Here is a 17368-nt window from a genome sequence, read left to right on the forward strand (position 1 = left end):
GATACCATGCCTCCCTTCGGTCTTCTATTCTCCAGACCGAACATCTCAGATTCCTTCAGCCTATTCTCATGGGCATGTTCTCAAGTCCCCATATAACCTTTGTCACCCTCCTTTGGATCTATTCCAACCTGCCAATATCCTTCTGGATATTGTGGTCCCCAGAACTGTACACAGTACTCCAGGGGTGGTCTCCCCAGGATAGAGGGAGTCAATCCAACCAACAGCGCTGTGGAAGACATCACTACCTGTTCTCTGCTGTAGATCATTTGGAGCCACTTCAAGACTTGAGTTGGTTCTTTCTTGCTCTTTCTTCTTATTTCAAAAGGAACAAAAGGAGATCCAGCAAATAATTGAAGCACAGAGCATGATAACAGCGTAACTTGCACTCGCAGCTGTATCAAAATCAAAAGCTTGGCATGGGTGATCTGATGCTCCAGGATGCATACTTGTTGGGTGTTTATATGTCAGCGAAGAGTTACTGGGTGAACGTTTTCCAGGTCTGAGATTCTTTTTGTTCTGTGTTTTTTGGCTGGATTTTTCTCTCTCTGCAACATAGTTGTGATGACAAGACAATCACAGGGGCACTACTTCACAGCTGGGTTCTTGCCCCACTTTAGAGCCTGTTTTGCTCACTGCAAAGTTCATTTACCCGCTTGCTACATCCATTTGGAACTGTTTGCTTTTCAGAAAGTAAAATTATATGTCTTCTCATAAACACTTTCCCCAAATGTACACGTGCATTTTCATTTTATGAGGGAATTGCACTGCAAAATTCAGCAAAACAGAGCCCAAAGGGCAACTGTAGTGCCGAGTGTGTGAAGAATAAAGGACTCTAGAACTAAAATTTGATTTATTCTTATCAAAATGAGAATAAGTGATTTTTTTGCTGTCGTGACTGTTTAGCGATGGACAAATCGACCTATTTTTGCCCAGGACACTTGCCACATGTGTTGATGCATCAGCCCATTCTTTTCCAGACTGAACTACATTTCTGTTAAAACAAGTCTCCATTAAAAATCACACTTAAAATCTTTTTTAAAAATATCTTCCCTCAAAATGCATATTTTAACAAGCATTACTTACACACACACAAGCTACAGCTACACTGGAATACTTGGGGAGCTAGTGAAAATTATGTTTTATTCTGCATACTTATCTAGGAAGTTTAAATCATCTAGTGTGTACCAAATTGTTAGATGTTAACTATTAGCCTTTTTTCCCCTCTGCAAGATGAGATGGTGCAAGGGTAAGGTTCCAAACCCTTGATTATTTTGCTTGCCCTTTTCTTCATCTTTTCCAGTTGTATAGCTGAAAAATAGAGAGATTCATTTTTATTTCTGCTTTTTAAAAAAAAATTCTGTCTGGACTTTAGGCCACAGGCAGCATGAAGCTTAAAACTACAGTAATCCAATTGGCTGCATTCATTTAACATATAATTCATATTCTGGCCTTGCATGTTGTGCAAATCCTGCTGATGTGCTTAGTTTGATAATTCAATGTGTAATGCAAATCCAGAAAGTTGGGTTAAGCAAGTAAACCATGTTTGGATTAATTCAGGTACACATGTTTTGGCTGTGTTCATGAAGCATGCTTAAAATACTAAGCTTGGTTAGTTTTATTAATGGCTTTGTATGTTAAATCCAGACCATTTGGTAGTTCATGGTCCAATGTATTGTGTAAACCAGTATTTGCCTGCCTTAGCCTCTGCAGTTGTGTTATCTTCAACTCCCAGAATTCTTAGCAATGTTCATCCTGGAAAGGGAGTTCTGGGAAGGAAGTCCATGATCTAAAAGTTGGCCAGGCTGGGAAAACACTGATGTAAACCAAGAAAAGAGATTAACTTAATTACCCAGTTAAACGTACTGCAGGGATCCAAGCAGGAGCTATGAATAAAAGCTAGACTAATGAGTAATTAGACATACTGTAGATGAAATGCAGTGGAAGAGCCAAGGAGGGAGAGCAGGAAACTCAGTCTGACTTTCAACAGAAAGCATTTTATATTATCTATTGAGAAAAATTCAGGGACAAGCCTGTGTAGGTGAATCCGTCCAAATCCGAGTTTCTTTTCAGAGAAGCTGTCCGTGTGATTCAAGGATTCACCACATGAGGGCTGCAGGCAGATTGCTCAAAATCATACTTTGTTGGATCAACAATAGTTGGTTGGGTTGATGAAACAGGATGGTCCATGGCTTCGTGTGTTGTGGGAATCTTGTCAGTTGTAGCTTGGTCTATTGTACTTAAAATACGCCTTGACTTAGCACAGTGCCTAGCCAGGTTTTATCGGAGAGTGACACTGAGTCTCCTACCTACTGACACTTCTAGATCGCTTTTTGTTGTTGTTGTTCAGTTGTTGTGTCCGACTCTCAATGACCCCATGGATCATAGCACACCAGGCCACACTTTATCAAAAACAGAGGCAGTCAGAAATGATTCTTAATCAAGAGGTGGAACCCAGTGATGGGCTGCAACTATATTTACCAAGCCTCCTTGACAGAGCAGATTTGTTCAGGAGCCAAGTCCATTGAATTTGGTGGAATTAACTCCTAACTATGTGGGTGTTGAAGATTGCAGCTTGATGTCCTCTGATAAAAGTGGGTGTTTCTCTTCAGCCTGAATTCTGACAAAGCAGGCAACGGCAAGAGACAGCAACGGGGTCTGGCTCCAGTGTGTGTATCTCTTCCCCACACCCCCATACATGTTTATTAATCTGTTAATATAAATTTTATTAAAAGTTTTACAAAGAACATAAAAACTAACACAACTAATAAAGAGTAGAATGAAGAAAGAGAGAAAAAAAGAAGAGTAAGTGCAAAAAGAAGGAACAAAAAGAAATAGAAGCAGCTTCTGATTTCTTCTGCGGCAAATACAATCACAAAATTAACTCTTATTCTGTGATTACAAAAAAAGCTCACTTTTTCCTATTATCCAGTTTCCCCCCCCCCAATCATCAAAACCACAAATGAGAAGTGCATTTTGTTCCGTTTCATGCAAAAAGTCTATAAGGGGTTTGCAGTCCACTGTAAATGTAGATGTTGTTTTATCTCTAATCAAGTGAAGTTGATTTGGCCACCTTCACAAGTTCCATCATCTTCACCAACCATTCCTCCATTGTGCATAGTATTGAACCTTTCCATTTTTGAGCATATCCCGCCAGGCATTTTTAGATGCCCTTCACTCATCCCAACATATGGATTGCAATGATAGTTAATACAATGGCATGAGGAGTGAGTGGACATGGGGAGACCAACAACTGCAAGCACAGATTGCTTTTGGTGGCTCATGTATAGGATTACCAGATATCGGTCAGACAGTTTATTACATTCTTAGACCAGTACAAGCACTGTGTCCGTGGGTGCTCTGGGAGTATTTATTAATCTACAGTACCTTAAGAGACAGTATGTAAAATTTAAAAATTAACTTTTAAATTAAAATTAAAATTTTTAATACATTTATTAAAATGTATTTAATAAATACATTAAATTTAATAAAATGTGTTTACATTTTTAAAATACATAAATTAAAATACAGTTATAAAACACCCTGACTAGAATCTCTGAATCAGAGGGAGTCTGTCATTCTGCGATGGTATGTGGGAAAGACCTTGGGAGACAGGACCAAGAGACGCTGCCAGGGGAACAGACAGATAGGAGATGGCATAGCCCTCAGCTGGATAGCGGGAGGGGCAAGAGGCTCAGAAGGACCCTCCCTAGTTTCTCGGGCTGTAAAGGAGATGGGGGGAGAGAGGATTGTACTTTCAGACTTGCAAGATTCTGTCAATGTAGCTTTACAATAAAGTGGAATTAGCTCATCTGGTTGTGATTCCTATCTGGTTTATCCTGCGAGGCTGACCCATTCCCAACACATTTGGAGGATAACCAGGGAAGGATGGGGTAAACAAACTGAACGAGCTTAGATGTTTTTCCATCAGGGAGGACCAGTCCAAAAGACAGAACTTCTAAATTAAGCTCAGTTGTGGAGGATGAATCAAATAAGTTGCCTTTAGGATTCAATGTTTATGTCCTCAGTGATGGACCTTTGCATTCATAAATGGAAGCTAGATCCATGTGTTATACATAATTACAGATAATAACTTAGGAAAGTCAGAAGGGGCCTGGTAGCACTTTTTCAGAGTAGCACATTTTATTAAATTGAACTGAAGCTTCAGATAACTTTAGACTTGAATTTCCATACTGAATCTCCAACTGTCACTATAGTTGGATTTTTGAATCAAATATTCACTTTGCCCTGTAGGATGTGTATGCATGTGTGTGTGTCCCTCAGCATTTCAACTTGTCACTACAGTCCTTCTGTCTTTACAAAGACTACACTTCAACAAGGATCTAAGACTAGAGGGGTGTAGATAATCTGTTTTTTAAAAAATGTAAAAGCAGGAAAATACATACATACATACACATATATATCCATATCTATATATCTATATTCTTTTGCAACATTCCCTGATTTGCCACTATTCCTAATGTGCAATGTTTTCAGTATAAATCCCCCAATACATCTTTTTTAAAATGAATTTTTTTTTCATATTGCTGTTTGTTACCTAAACGTATCCTACGCAGGCAGCTTAAAACAATTCCTTCCTTCCTATATGCTTTGTGCTATGCAAACTTCACAAGCCAACATTCTCTTTTGGATGCAGCTCCTGCAAACTTACAGGACTTTTTTTGGTACAGATTTTCAACCAGAGAAAGATAAAGGTTAAAGATCTGCAGTTCTGGCCCAAATCTTGTTGAGTTCATCTTGGAAATCTACTTCCACAAAATTCCATGGTGGGTTTCCTTTACATGTCTACTGATGAGTTGCATTTTCATCACACTTCAGGATAAACTGGGTAACCTGTTCCCATTTTGGGTCTTCATCTATTTCTTCCCTTGGTCCAAAAGGCATCTTTCATTTCCTCCCTGTTCAGAAACTGCAGAAGCCTTCAGTTCGGACATGGACATCTTATCTTCTTAACCCACTTGAAAGAAGAAAATTACCTGGGGCAGAAGATGGGATGAAGTGAATGGGCTGCCTACAAACACAGATGAGTAATTCTTCTTGTTATTGATCTGATGAAGAGGCAGAAATGCAAGGATACTTGCATCTCCCAATCTACAGCCACTCAGTAGTTTGGAACTGCTGATTTGAAAGTTAGCCTGATCGTTCTGTGATCCATTTTCCCCCCGGTTGTGAAATGGAATGTTATTTTTAGAGAGGCAATTCAGCTGGTTTTTACGACTCCAGAGTCTTCCGTGTATAAATTAAGGAAGCCTAGTACTCTGTGATGATTTAGTTAGTGAACTTCTTTAGCTTCCCAAGCGAGACACAAATACACACATTCTGAAAGATTTTTTTTTTTAATGTAGCCAGGAGGATTTGAAATGGTAGCAAATACAGGGGAGATGGGTGTGCGCTGATGAGGTTTGCTCTTAACCACAGGCATCCCCAGCAAACCAAGATTGCATCAAAAGGACAAGTGTGGAATGACATCATGCCATCAGATGCAAGTTCATGAATCACTTTTTGCATGGTGACTTTAATCATTTGCCCCTCCTTGTCCTCCCCCTGGAGAAGCCTATGTAGTCTTCCTTCCTTCCCCTAATTTTTTTTTGGCATTCTGGAAGGAGTAATCAATTGAGCGCTGCATAGCATCTACAGCACCCTACAGCCACAAGTTCTCCATGCCTGTCTTAAGTCCCAAACTCTGCTAGATGTTTGACCCTTCTGGCCATGCTCAGCACTCAGGGTCAACACTCAGGGTCAACACTCATGTCTTCAATAAGACTTCTTTCCCAAGATACGATCAAACAAAGTATAGAAAAATGTTCTCAAAGCTTGAAAAGGGTCACTCTATGGCAGAGGCTGGCACCTTTCTGGTAGCTAGGGAGCACCCTTAAAATTTTGAGAGAATAGCTGAGGGCCACAACGTGCATGTATGTGGAGTGCTGCAAGAATGTCACTGAAGTGGCTATGACCAGGAACTCTCCATTTGTTGAGTTTTGGGGGGAAGGTGGTTTAGGGGTCTTTTTGTGGAGAGGAGGGGTTTATGCATAAAATAAGAACTGTATCCCTTTTCCCTACCAAAAAGCAGCAGGAAATAATTACTACAAAGGCTCCACGTTTGGACTTGTTAAAGGAAAGAGAAGTGACATGGTCTGCATCCACAAAGTACTTCAAGTCCCCTCATAGTTTCCTATTAAGCTCCTCTGGGATTTCTAACAGTTGGAAGAGGTTTCTGTACTTGCACATTGCTGAGAAACAATGTGCAAGTACAACAACAACAACAACGCTTATTACACACTTTTCCCAAAAAGGCTGCAGGGTGGCTGCAGAGGCAGATGAACCACTTTGCTTTGCTCTTAGAAATGAGGGAGCTGCATTGCTTCACAGAGCAGTTTCATGAAGGTGCTTCACCAACCCTTCATTGAAGGTAACCTGCTGTTGGAAATCTGTGCAGCTCTGAATCCAAACCAACTTTCATTGTCCAGCAACTCAAAGATGAAATTTCAGCTACGTGAGTCTCAAGGGCCACAAGAAACGGGCTTGAGAGCCATAGACTGGTTCTCCTGCTGTAGAAGATAACTGTATGGAGAGGTGTCATTTGGGGTCTGTCCAAGAGTTGGTCAACCATGTTGCATCCATGAGAATATGTGTACGTCAGGGTGGCATTTATTGACCAAAGCTCTCGTTGTCCAGTCTGCAATTTCTGTCTTCAGTCATTTCAGCCAACACGTTTCAGCAGCTCCCATTCTCCCTCCTGTTGGAGCTGACCTTGGCTCATCTAAGCCGCCTCTTCTCCCATTCCCACCTCAATCCTGGCTTTTCCTGTGTTTGCTGGTGTTGTTTAGAGCTACTCCCCCCTCTCTGATTTCTCCCCAAAGCCACCCTCATGCAGAACAAGTAGACAATTCTGGAGGATAAAAAAGCAAGAGGAATTAAAATATCCCACTTGGAAGGTGGGGCACCGTTCTTTGCAACAAACAAGCAAACCAACAGAGGAAACTCTGTTGCACCCCAAACTGTGTTCCTTGAACATGGCTGGCTGCCTCCCCATTTCTTTGCCGAGCTGCTGGGATGTCACACGTGCTGATGTCCTACCAGCTGGCAGACTGTGATTCTGCCTGTCTTTTTCATTCCATGCCAAGAGAGATTTCCTCCTGTTGACCCTCCTTTTCTTCCCCCCTCTTTCTTGCCTGAGATAACTGGATCTCAGCTCCCTTCCATCTGTATCTAACAAACAGCAGTCTCTGACAGTATGCTTGATTTCATGTGCCAGCTTGTCACACTCTTAGTTTGTACATTACACAATTACCACGCACATCAATTGAAGCCTGGCCCATTCTTCTCGTCCCCCTCCTCTCTTCTGTTCTCTTTGCTGTGCTTTCTTCTTTGGCATGTAAATAGTCTGTGTCCTCTACCTTCTTAACAACACATTGAAAACCTGGACAGGCATCATTAGGTAGAGAGAGGGAGAGGGGGAGAAACGATGCAGCAGCAATGGATTGTTCTGCTTTTCATCTATAAGGAAGGGAAGTTTGGGGGACCTGTCCTGTCTTGCTACAGATCCCAGGACAGTAATCACTGCTTCTCCATTGAATGGCTGAGTTCATATAACATGCTAAATCAAAATATGATTCCTTTGTGTTTGGGGAGGGATACAGCCATGGTTGTTCTTTAATAAACCATGATTTAGCAAACTACAGTTCAGCACCCTGTATGAACAAAGCTGGTCTTAGCCCCCAAAGAATCTGGCTCTCCTACATCACAGTGGAAGCACCGAGCAAAAGTCTGTGTATGGCTTGTAGACTGAAACCACTATTGGCTGAGCTGATATTAATACTAACTTGAAAGCATAGCTGGGATTGGTGAACCAAATTAGTCTTTTTTAAAAAAAAATGTATTTAGGTCTTATCACTAAAGCTCAATACAGCTGCGTGATACTGCACATGAAAAATCTTTGTGGCTGCCATCTTGATTTTTTTCTTTAAACATACCATGTGGACATCCTGCTCCTTGGTTTATTACCTCTTCTGTCCCATTCTTCCTCCAGTTCTACGAGAGTAGTCTAGGCTGAATATCTTTGTCCAAGTATGGAGAACTTTTGCACCTCTATACATGCAACTCAACTCCAACTTTCCACATTTCTCCAAAATGACCCTGATGACGGGCTGCTGGGCATGGTGGTTTAGCCATTTTTGGAAGGCCATAGGTTCCCCATCCTTGCTGTAACTGAAAAATTGCAACAAGGGAGACCTAATCCACCCTTCCAAATAATTGTTTCCATCTCTAACTGCTCCAACTTTCAGGAGAAATTGATTCTAGTCTCCTGTAAGTGAGGACCTTCCATCTATTTCTGCTCTCAAGGACCACAGAGAACAAATTTTTACCCACTTTTTTGTGATGATCCTTTGGAGTGGTAAGATAAATACAGGAAAAAGCTAGAGTCCCATTTCAAACTAATTGTACTTTTGAAGCCAACGTTAGTTTTGTGTGTGAATTCTAGATGGCAAAAATAGTGGAAATGCAAAAGATCATACTGTAATTTCAAACTCAGCAAGTCTGCTGGTCACCACCTTGTTTTTTTCCTTAGGAGGTGGGGTAGTCAGTGGCTGAATTCACACACTATGCTGTTAAACCATAATGTGCTTTTGGCCAAGCATGTTCTGTGAATCCAGTCCCATAGATTTGCAATCTATGGCTCAGAAGGAATTGTGGAAACCTGGCTAGTCTGATTGCCATCCATGTCTAAACAAACCATGGTTTCACGTGATACATGATTTCAATGGGTGTGTTTTTCAATTGCTCTTTGAGTGAGATGGGTGGTGACAAAATTTGAAATAAATAGCTAGCTAGCTCACTGTTGGGTTGGATCAAGTGGTAAGATGTTGGGGAAGTTAAGTTCACTAGACCATGTGATCACTTTGGGGAAGACAATAAGCAAGCAAATTAATCATGATGTTTCCTATTGCCTCCCTGCTCTGTGAATATACAGCCACACCAGAAAACAATGGGAATCGCTGTGATTAAATGGATGGAAGCCAAGCCTCATGGGAAGGGTTCTTCCTGTAAGCAAGGTAAGAGGAAGTTAATAGTTTATTAAGGGGATGAAAGTGAATCATGCTTTGGTTTGGACAGTATAGTTTTGCCTACACAGCCAACTGTAATTCAGGCCCTCTTCCATCTGTCTCTTTGAAGCTGCTTCTTCTGATATTCATATATTTGAAGCCATTCTGGAATATTGTAGAAGAAGCCATTTTATTGCAACTGGCCCTTCTCACCCCTCCCTTAATCACAGCCTAATGCATGCCGCTTTTTAATTCAGTGCCGAAACCTGTTCTCACAAAGAGCTGCTGCTTCTGTGAAAGACAACGTGGTTTCTTCTAACGTTATCCTCAGGGCCCACTAGATTTTTCTGGCGTTTTGATGCTCACAACCTGGCAAAGAGTCCCTGTTGCTTCCCCTGCTCTGATCTGATTTTCACAGAGGCAGCCCTGAAACAGCATGCCAAGGATCTGGAAGCTCAATCTGACTTCGCTGCCATACCCCAAGATATTTTCCTCGGCAGTCATTTATCTTTTTCCAAGCCAGCTACATAAACCAAAGAAACAATGGTTCCCATTCCCAAATTCAGAAGAGGTCTGGCAAGATTGAATGCCTTCCCAACAGCTGTTCTTGGAGGGAAATTACGGGGTATCCCATTTGGACCAAGACTTTGCTCCTGTGGTGAAGGAGTCTTGGAAACATCAACCCCTCTTTTGTTATCCTGCTCCATTAGAAAGAGGTATAATGGGGTATCAGATGTTGGTTGGAAATGCTTACAGGGGGAAGGAACTTCCTATCGTTTATGGTGGACTTGTGGAAAAGCTAGGAAATTTTGGAACGAAATATGTAGTGTTATTCAAAAGATTCTTGAAGTGGACTTACAATTGAAACTGGAGCTGTTTCTCTTGGGTTTGATGGACCAACAGCTTGAGAAGCAACATGGAACTCTGTTCTTATATATTATATCAGCAGCAAGACTCTTACATGCTCAAAGATGGAAGGATGCACAAATTCCCTCAGTGGAGGACTGGATGATGAAGTTGATGAAATTTGTTTGTTTTTCCTGTTCCTTTTTTAGACTTGTATTCTATCGGTCTTATATTCTGCATTATGTGTTCCAATTATATCTTCAACAATTAATAATAAAAAAGCTAAGGAAAAAGAAGATGGATGGATGGATACCTGGCTGCAGCTCGTAACTCCACACCTAGCCAGATTTCCAGGCCATCCATTTTATTTGCAGTTGTTACTATCCAATCTACGTGATTTATTTCTCGGAATGCGGCTAGGTTTTGTTTTGCCATTTGCAAAAACTTTGTCCCCACCAGCTTTATATTTATTGGGTTTTAACTGGGGTTCTTACTTGCTGTCTCACCATTTGCTTTGTTTTAGAGCTGGTCAACGACCCTCATAAGTTTACTTCCTTTCCCTGAACTCTTTTCTTCGGTGGCACATCTTTCACGCTTTCTACAGCATCTCCGGTTAATGGGAGAGGGAAGCTGCGGGTTGCAGGCTGTCGGAAAAATGTTTGTGCAGAAAGAAAGCAGAGAACCTCACATCCTTCTTGGTCACCTCGCTATCAACGGAAAGAATTGTACATTCCAGCTGTGCACATTTCCAGCCATGAATATGTTTTTTTCCTTTCCTTTTTTCTTTTTAAAGCACACACACAGAGATTTCTTTCCCAACAATTTAAAAAGTTTGGCCGTCTGGGAAGTCAAACCTATTCCCTGTTGAAAGTTTGTTTCCTTGCTATAACATGGAGCATGAAGGGTTTTTTTTTTGACATTTTATCTTAATTTCACTTGTATGGAGTAGACTTAGGCTATCTGGCTTAGACAGGTCTGGATTCAAATCCTGCTTAGCTTTAATCTCACTTTAACCTGGTCATGTTTTCTTAGCAGAAGTGACTTTTAAAGTGTACTTGTAGTGAACAAAGAAGAAAGGAAAAAAAAAAACATGCTGCTTTGAGCTCCTGGGTAGAATAGGCTAAAATAAAATGAAATAGCCATATTTCTGATTGTAGCCAAACACTAGACATGTGTACATGATAAACTCAGCTATAAACCACCATAAGCAAGTGGGCATGTAGCATCTTTTGCACATCAAAGACACATGGGCTTCAATAGCAGCGTTGCAGACGCCATCTTTACTTTTTTTGACTGCACTTTGTGGACACCCCTGATCTTTTGCAACAATCTGGGAGAATCTGTCAGGATTCTTGGCAATAATGGCGGGGGACGGGGAGGTGGGGGTATAAAATAGGAATGTATTGATATTGATATAGCTAAGCTTTGCCCACAAAAGTTTTCAGGTGCAGTGTTTGGCTGGTTGGTTGCTGGCAGTGCTGACAATTGGAGTGGAGATGGTCTAAAGCAATGTTTCTCAACTTTGTCCATTTTAAGACCTATCAACTTCAACTCCCGGAATTCCCCAGCCAGCATGCTAGCTGGGGAATTCTGGGAGTTGAAGTCTACACTTCTTAAAATGGCTAAGATTGAAAAATAATGCTCAATGTTTCTCAACCTCAGCAACTTTAAATGTGTGGAGTTCAAACTCCCAGATTTCCCCAGCAAGCACGCTGGCTGGGGAATTCTGGGAGTTGAAGTCCATACATCTTAAAGTTGCTGAAGCTGAGAAACCCTGCTCTAGATAAATATTCGTTTGTTATTCGTTACATATATATTCTGCCTTTCCTCCAGGTACTCAAGGTGATGTACATAACACTTTCTCTTCCAGGAACATGAGAACTGCATATGTTTGTTTGTTTATTATCCATCCCGCCTTTATTATTTTTATAAATAACTCAAGGTGGTAAACATACCAAATACTCCTTCCTTCTCCTATTTTCCCCACAACAACCACCCTGTGAGGTGAGTTGGGCTGAGAGAGAGGGACTGGCCCAGGGTCACCCAGCCGGCTTTCATGCCTCAGGCGGCACTAGAACTCAGGGTCTCCTGGTTTCTAGCCTGGTGCCTTCACCACTAGACCAAACTGGGTCACATATACTGTATATCTATATGTTGACAGACACCTATATATACACCAATACAATCATATCACACAAAGCCAAGTCTCCTTCTTGTTGAAATTTTTTCTTAGATTTCTATCCTGCCTTTGTTCTGTACAATTCCAGGCAGCAAACCTAATGCTCCCACCTCCCATGTCCTCCGGAACAACCCTGTGAGGTGGGTTGGGCCGAGAGAGAGGGACTGGCCCAAAGTCACCCTGCCGGCTTCCATGCCTAAGGGAGGACAGGAATTCAGTCTCCTGGTTTCTAATCCAGCACCTTCGCCACTCCACCCAACTGGCTCTCTTGACTCTAGGTGACCACACGGACACATTCATTTAGTTTCCTTGGCAACAGCAAAGAAGTGGTTTGCATTGCCACCCCCCCATTTCCCAGTCTCACCTACAACTCATTTTCTTGTGATCTCCCACCCAAACACTGACCAGACCTGACCCTACTTAGCTTCTGAACTCAGACCCGATCTACCGACACCAGCCGACATATAAATATTATAGACGCATTCAGCTGCCTGTATGTCAGTACTATGCATCCATAGTATATAGATAACATATGCATCCACAGTGTATATAGATACATATAGAAATGTACTGATGATTTTGAAAGGACCACAGTTGAGATCAGTTTGATCTCACTGTGGAGTCCTTGATCTCAATCTGTTCAGGTCTCAGAAGGTGGCAGTCGGTTTCCTAAATTGAGAGGGGCCACAAGGGCTGCAGAGAGATGGATAGCCAGCCTCGTTTTTTTTTCCCACTGCACCTGGAATTTCCACTGAAAGGAGATTCAGGTCTTTTCTGGCAGGAAATCCGCTAAAAGCAGCTTTTAGTTTTTTTACCTTGCCCGCTTGTGTGAGTTGGTTCCCCCCCTCCCTTAGCTTCAGCCCCTGCCCACAGCTGCACACACTTTGCACAACCCAAACAGTTGCACCTCCTGCCCATTTGACACCTTTAAGCTTTATAACATGGACGGATCAATACTTTTCAGGAGCGTCTGCAGGGTGTGGTCAAAAAAGTCAAGATGGAGGCCGCCCCGGCGAGATCCACGCGCATCAAAACCCGGCGGAGCTTCGATCGCCCCGGGGCGGCCATCATTTTGACTTTTTTGACCGTACCGTGCGGACCCCTCGCTTTTGCTTTGTTTTGTTTGCTTTGCTGGCTCCTCCAACCTCCCCCCGGCTGGCTGCTCCCAACACGCCAGCTACACTTGCCGCCTAGCGAGTCGAGCGCGTTTCATTTGCGTCCTGGGTTCCCGGCGTCGAGCACGGCTCAGCCAAGCGCGGGGACTGGCGGGTCGTGGGAACCGAGCCGCGGTCGCCGCTCCGCTCGCCGCTCCCGCCTTCCGCCAGCAGGAGGAGGCCTTGCCTTTCCAAACCTGGCCGCCTCCCCGGCTCAGAGCAGCCCCCCTCCCGGCTTCGCTTTTCCTTCGCTGGAAAAAGCCCTGACGTCACTTCGGCGGCGCTCGCCCGTTCGCTCGCTCGGGCTTTTTTTTTTTTCCCTCCCCCCCCACACCGAAGGTTTTCGGTTCCAATCAGGCTCTCGCTATTTCAGCTGGAACCGTGTGGAATCCGCGGCTCGTCCTGGTAACTTTCCGCCGCGTCTGTGAGCGAAGGCAGCTTTCGCCAGCCGCGGCCAGAAGAGCGACGCAGGGGCAAGAGCGAGGCTGGCGGACGGGATAACTTTTGGGGGACGGGAAGCGGGGGCGAGGCTGCCCCCGGGGCAAGATGCCGAACACCCGCGCGCTGATCTTCATGCTCACCTTCCAGATCTGCTCCTTGGAGACCGAAACGCCGACAGGTCAGTCCCAGCGCGGCTCGCTCCCTCTCGCCTGCCCCGATCGCTGCCTGGTCCCCTTTCTGGGGTCTCTCTCCTCCCCCTTCCTCGCCTGCCCACCCCGCGCCCGCGGACTCCGGCTTGGCGGTTTCGGTGCCTGCGCGCATTTGATTTTCCTCTTGCACAAGTTGTTTATGCCGCGGCTCGGCTCGGCTGCTCTTCCCGCGAACTTCGGAGGTTTACGCAGGAAGCGAGCCAGCGGCTTGGCTCCGGCGGAGGCAGGGAGCGACGGAGTTTGAAATCGGCGTGTTTACGTTGGAAATGCCCTCGTTTGCTTCCCTTGCGCTGGTGCGCGCCGGGGGTGGCAGCTTTGCCCTAGTTCCCCCCCTCCCGTTTTTGCAGCGGTTCCCCAATAAGCAGTTGGGAAAGTCTTTCTTTCTCTCTCTCTTTCTCTCTCTCTCTCTTTTTTTCTCCGGTGCAACAGAGAAGCTGCGATCCTCCACGCGAGTGCTTGCAAGCGCTGAGGGACATAGACACCGCTTACTTCCGAGTAGACCTGCCTTGTTAGCCTAGAAAACCTCCTCTCCAGTCCCCGCTCCCTTTTCCATTCCTCTTGGAGCCTCCAGCCTTTTCAGGATCGCCGAGCGAGTATTTTACAAGGCTACCCTTGTGAATCCCTTGTGATCACGCTTGTGATCTCTTGCTGAGAAACGAAGACCTTCTGCGTGAAGGGATCCTTTCCCCCCTCTCCCCCCCCCCTCCGGGATTGCTCGTTAATGGCTCTTCTGCACTTTTAGGAAGGATTCCTGATGGAGTTTAAGGAGACTTACTCCCAAGTAAGGGGGGCGGGGGAATCATGGCCGCTAAAAACACTAGCACAATTAGAAAGCAAATCCCACAGTATGGCAGGGGCTTGGACTTTGTTCCCTGATATTTACACACTTCCTTCCTTCTTTGGTTAACCTGGAGCAGAAGGGCCTTTGGGAATAAATTACTGTAGTCTCTGAGCTGGGGGGCGGGCGCGGGCGGGAGAGCTTTCCCTTTCGCTCTGCGATCGCTCCAGGAGCGTTCCTGGGCCAGCCTGTGCTGCTCCGCGGATTCTCCTTAACTATTACTTCCCTGTGAATCTCAGTGGCATTGAACAAGGTGCTCTTGGGGGCCGGGCTGTTGTGTTATCGACCCCACTTTGTATTTAGATACTAGGGAAAGTGTCTGGGAAATGCAAGGCAAGGATGTCTTGTGGGCTCCTGTCGGGAAATCTAACTTTCACCGGGGGTCTTGGAAGCCGCGGAAAAGCAGCCTGGAGTCTTTGCCACACCAGCTTTACCTAACCACATGATGCTCGCTAGCAGCTCTGTGCTTACAGAACGGGTTGATCATGTGCCCATTCCCTGTGTATATCCTTCCTCCCTGGAATAAACGGTTTCCTCTCTCTAAACCCCTTTTTGGTTTTTGCCAAGAAGCGGCAGAAAGAGACCAAAAATGCTCCAAATGAGGGTCTTTTTCTTCCCCTGTCAAAAAGGTACTTTGCTTAAGCACCAAGTTCTGTTCAAGTCCTCTTCTTCAAATGAGGCTAGCTCAGGTCTTGACTGTCCTGATGTCTTTCTGAAATATAGATGGGGTTTGCAATCAAATTCTTACGAAGCAAAGAGCTGTTAGTTTGGAGCTTGTCCTACTTTTTTGCTCTGCCCCTTCTCCTTTGCCTAAATGCTACATTAAAAAAAAGTTTTTCTTCTGCAAGGGCGTTTGGCCAAAGTTTACGGGGGTTTCTTTTGCACACCCACTGATGCATATATAAAAAATTATTTGGAGAGCTTGCAATGCCCCTGGACTCATTCGTGGCTTTCACTGGAGAATCACCCCTCAGATTTTTCCCAGTGAAGGCTTCTGAGTGAAAGAGGACTGAGATTTTTGATGTCGTTTAGGTGGGATCCAGTTTGGGGAAAATTTAATGGTCCTCTAAGTTTCTCTTTCCTTGCCTTGCCAGCTGAAAGTAGAGAGCTGAGCAGACCAACCATTTATTATTTGATTTATTTACTAAACAAATGTATAAGGCCGCCCAACTTGTACACGGTGACTCCGGGCAACAGCCTTTTCAGTTGCATGCCCATGGTGCCTCTTCTGCTTAGAATAAGAAGTGTGCTCATCGCAAGACATGTGGTCGTCATGTCTGCAGGCCAACAAAAGTTCTTAAGCAAGACTTGGAGCTGGGGTTGAGAGAGATTTTGCTTCCTCGAATGCACGCATGTGCTCCTTCCATCCTTGCCAGCAGCCAGATGGTTTTCAAAATGATTCAAACAGCTACACAGCCTGGTGGCCCGCACTGAAGGCTGTGGCTCCTTGTTCAGTGCATCTGCAGTTCTTGTGATGGAGGGGAATGGTACCACTGACATTATGGCTTCTTTGTGAGACAGGGAGGAAGGCCTTTGTCATGAGAAAACATAATAAGATGTTTGTCTTTCACCCCACTAATACTGAAGAGTCCTATTCAAGAGGAAGACTAGCTTGGCGTGGGTGGGGTGCAAGGGACAAGCAAGGGGACCCGCAGTCCTGCTAAGAATAGTCTGTTTTCCATGATGGTGACTCTTCAGATTCTTGCTGTTATCTGGCAACTCTGCTTCCATCTTGCATTCCCTAACCGAAACATTACGTGGTGCTAGAGATAATTAATTTGTTCAGTTTGCCTGTAGATTATTAGCAGCTGAGATTTTAGCTGCCTCTGGTTGTTGTTTTCCCTTATAAGTTTATAGCTAGGATGGATGCATCTTTCTTCCAAGTGGTAGTTGTGCTAAGGTTTTCTCAGTGACCTTGATGTGACATTTTCTCCTTGATATGTGTGCCCTTTCTTGAACTGAAATGATCTTTAAACAAATAGATGCCCAGAACATTTAAGACTCCAGGAACATTACAAATGTAAGGATGCCTGCTGTGTCATTCATTAATGTGATTTGTTTGATACTGAGTTTGTAAACCATGGCTTATGGCTTAGTGTTGTGTGTTACCCAGGTAATTGTGACTTAGCTGTGGTTAAACAAGCCGTAGCTTAGTAGGGTATGTGAATAAGGTGGATTTGGGCATTATGTTTGTGATTTGTTTAGACTGCGCATGGAATTATGTATTAGTCCAGCCAATAAAACAAACAGGGCTGACCGGATGAATTAATCCCATCACTCTTTTAGGTCTATTGGTTCATGTCTACGGTAGGTACCTTGATATTCATCAGATGATGTTTCAACTCTCATCTTTCCATTCTGATCAGCCAGTGGGAGCTGAAGTCATAAACATCCAGAGGGCACCATGTTGCTGATTTCTAAACTAGTTCGCTATTGTTGATTTTGTCTGATAATGATGCTGCAAAGGATTCAGGATTGAGTCTTCTTCTCAAGTCTATCTTGAGATGCAGAAAACTGAATGTGACAGTTGTTGCATGCGATACATTTTCTAGATGTAAAGTACTGCCCTTCTCAAAAAGGAATGGGAGACAATGGTGGAAACCACTCACTTACTGGACAGGTCTGTTTTTTCAGTTCTG

At 44.0% G+C, this 17368-nt stretch overlaps 1 protein-coding gene and 1 long non-coding RNA gene across 3 annotated transcripts in view; one reads left to right on the top strand and one right to left on the bottom strand.

Annotated features, from left to right (window-relative positions):
- Window positions 1-1111: 1111 nt before the first annotated feature.
- LOC134503540 (uncharacterized) lies at window positions 1112-12698 on the bottom strand. The gene is made up of 2 exons (XR_010068554.1): window positions 12659-12698; window positions 1112-1308 (listed from the first exon to the last, which is right to left on the bottom strand). It is a non-coding gene; the product is annotated as an uncharacterized LOC134503540 (long non-coding RNA).
- Window positions 12699-13584: 886 nt separating this feature from the next.
- The window catches only part of PTPRU (protein tyrosine phosphatase receptor type U), a 339403-nt gene continuing 335619 nt past the window's right edge, over window positions 13585-17368 (top strand). For both annotated transcript variants that reach the window (XM_063312343.1, XM_063312344.1), the window contains exon 1: window positions 13585-13860. In XM_063312343.1, coding sequence (XP_063168413.1) covers window positions 13788-13860 — 73 coding nt within the window. In that variant the 5' untranslated portion in view covers window positions 13585-13787. The remainder of the gene's footprint in view (window positions 13861-17368) is intronic.

Source organism: Candoia aspera, chromosome 10 (assembly GCF_035149785.1).
Source record: "Candoia aspera isolate rCanAsp1 chromosome 10, rCanAsp1.hap2, whole genome shotgun sequence".
NCBI classification, from domain to species: Eukaryota; Metazoa; Chordata; class Lepidosauria; order Squamata; family Boidae; genus Candoia; species Candoia aspera.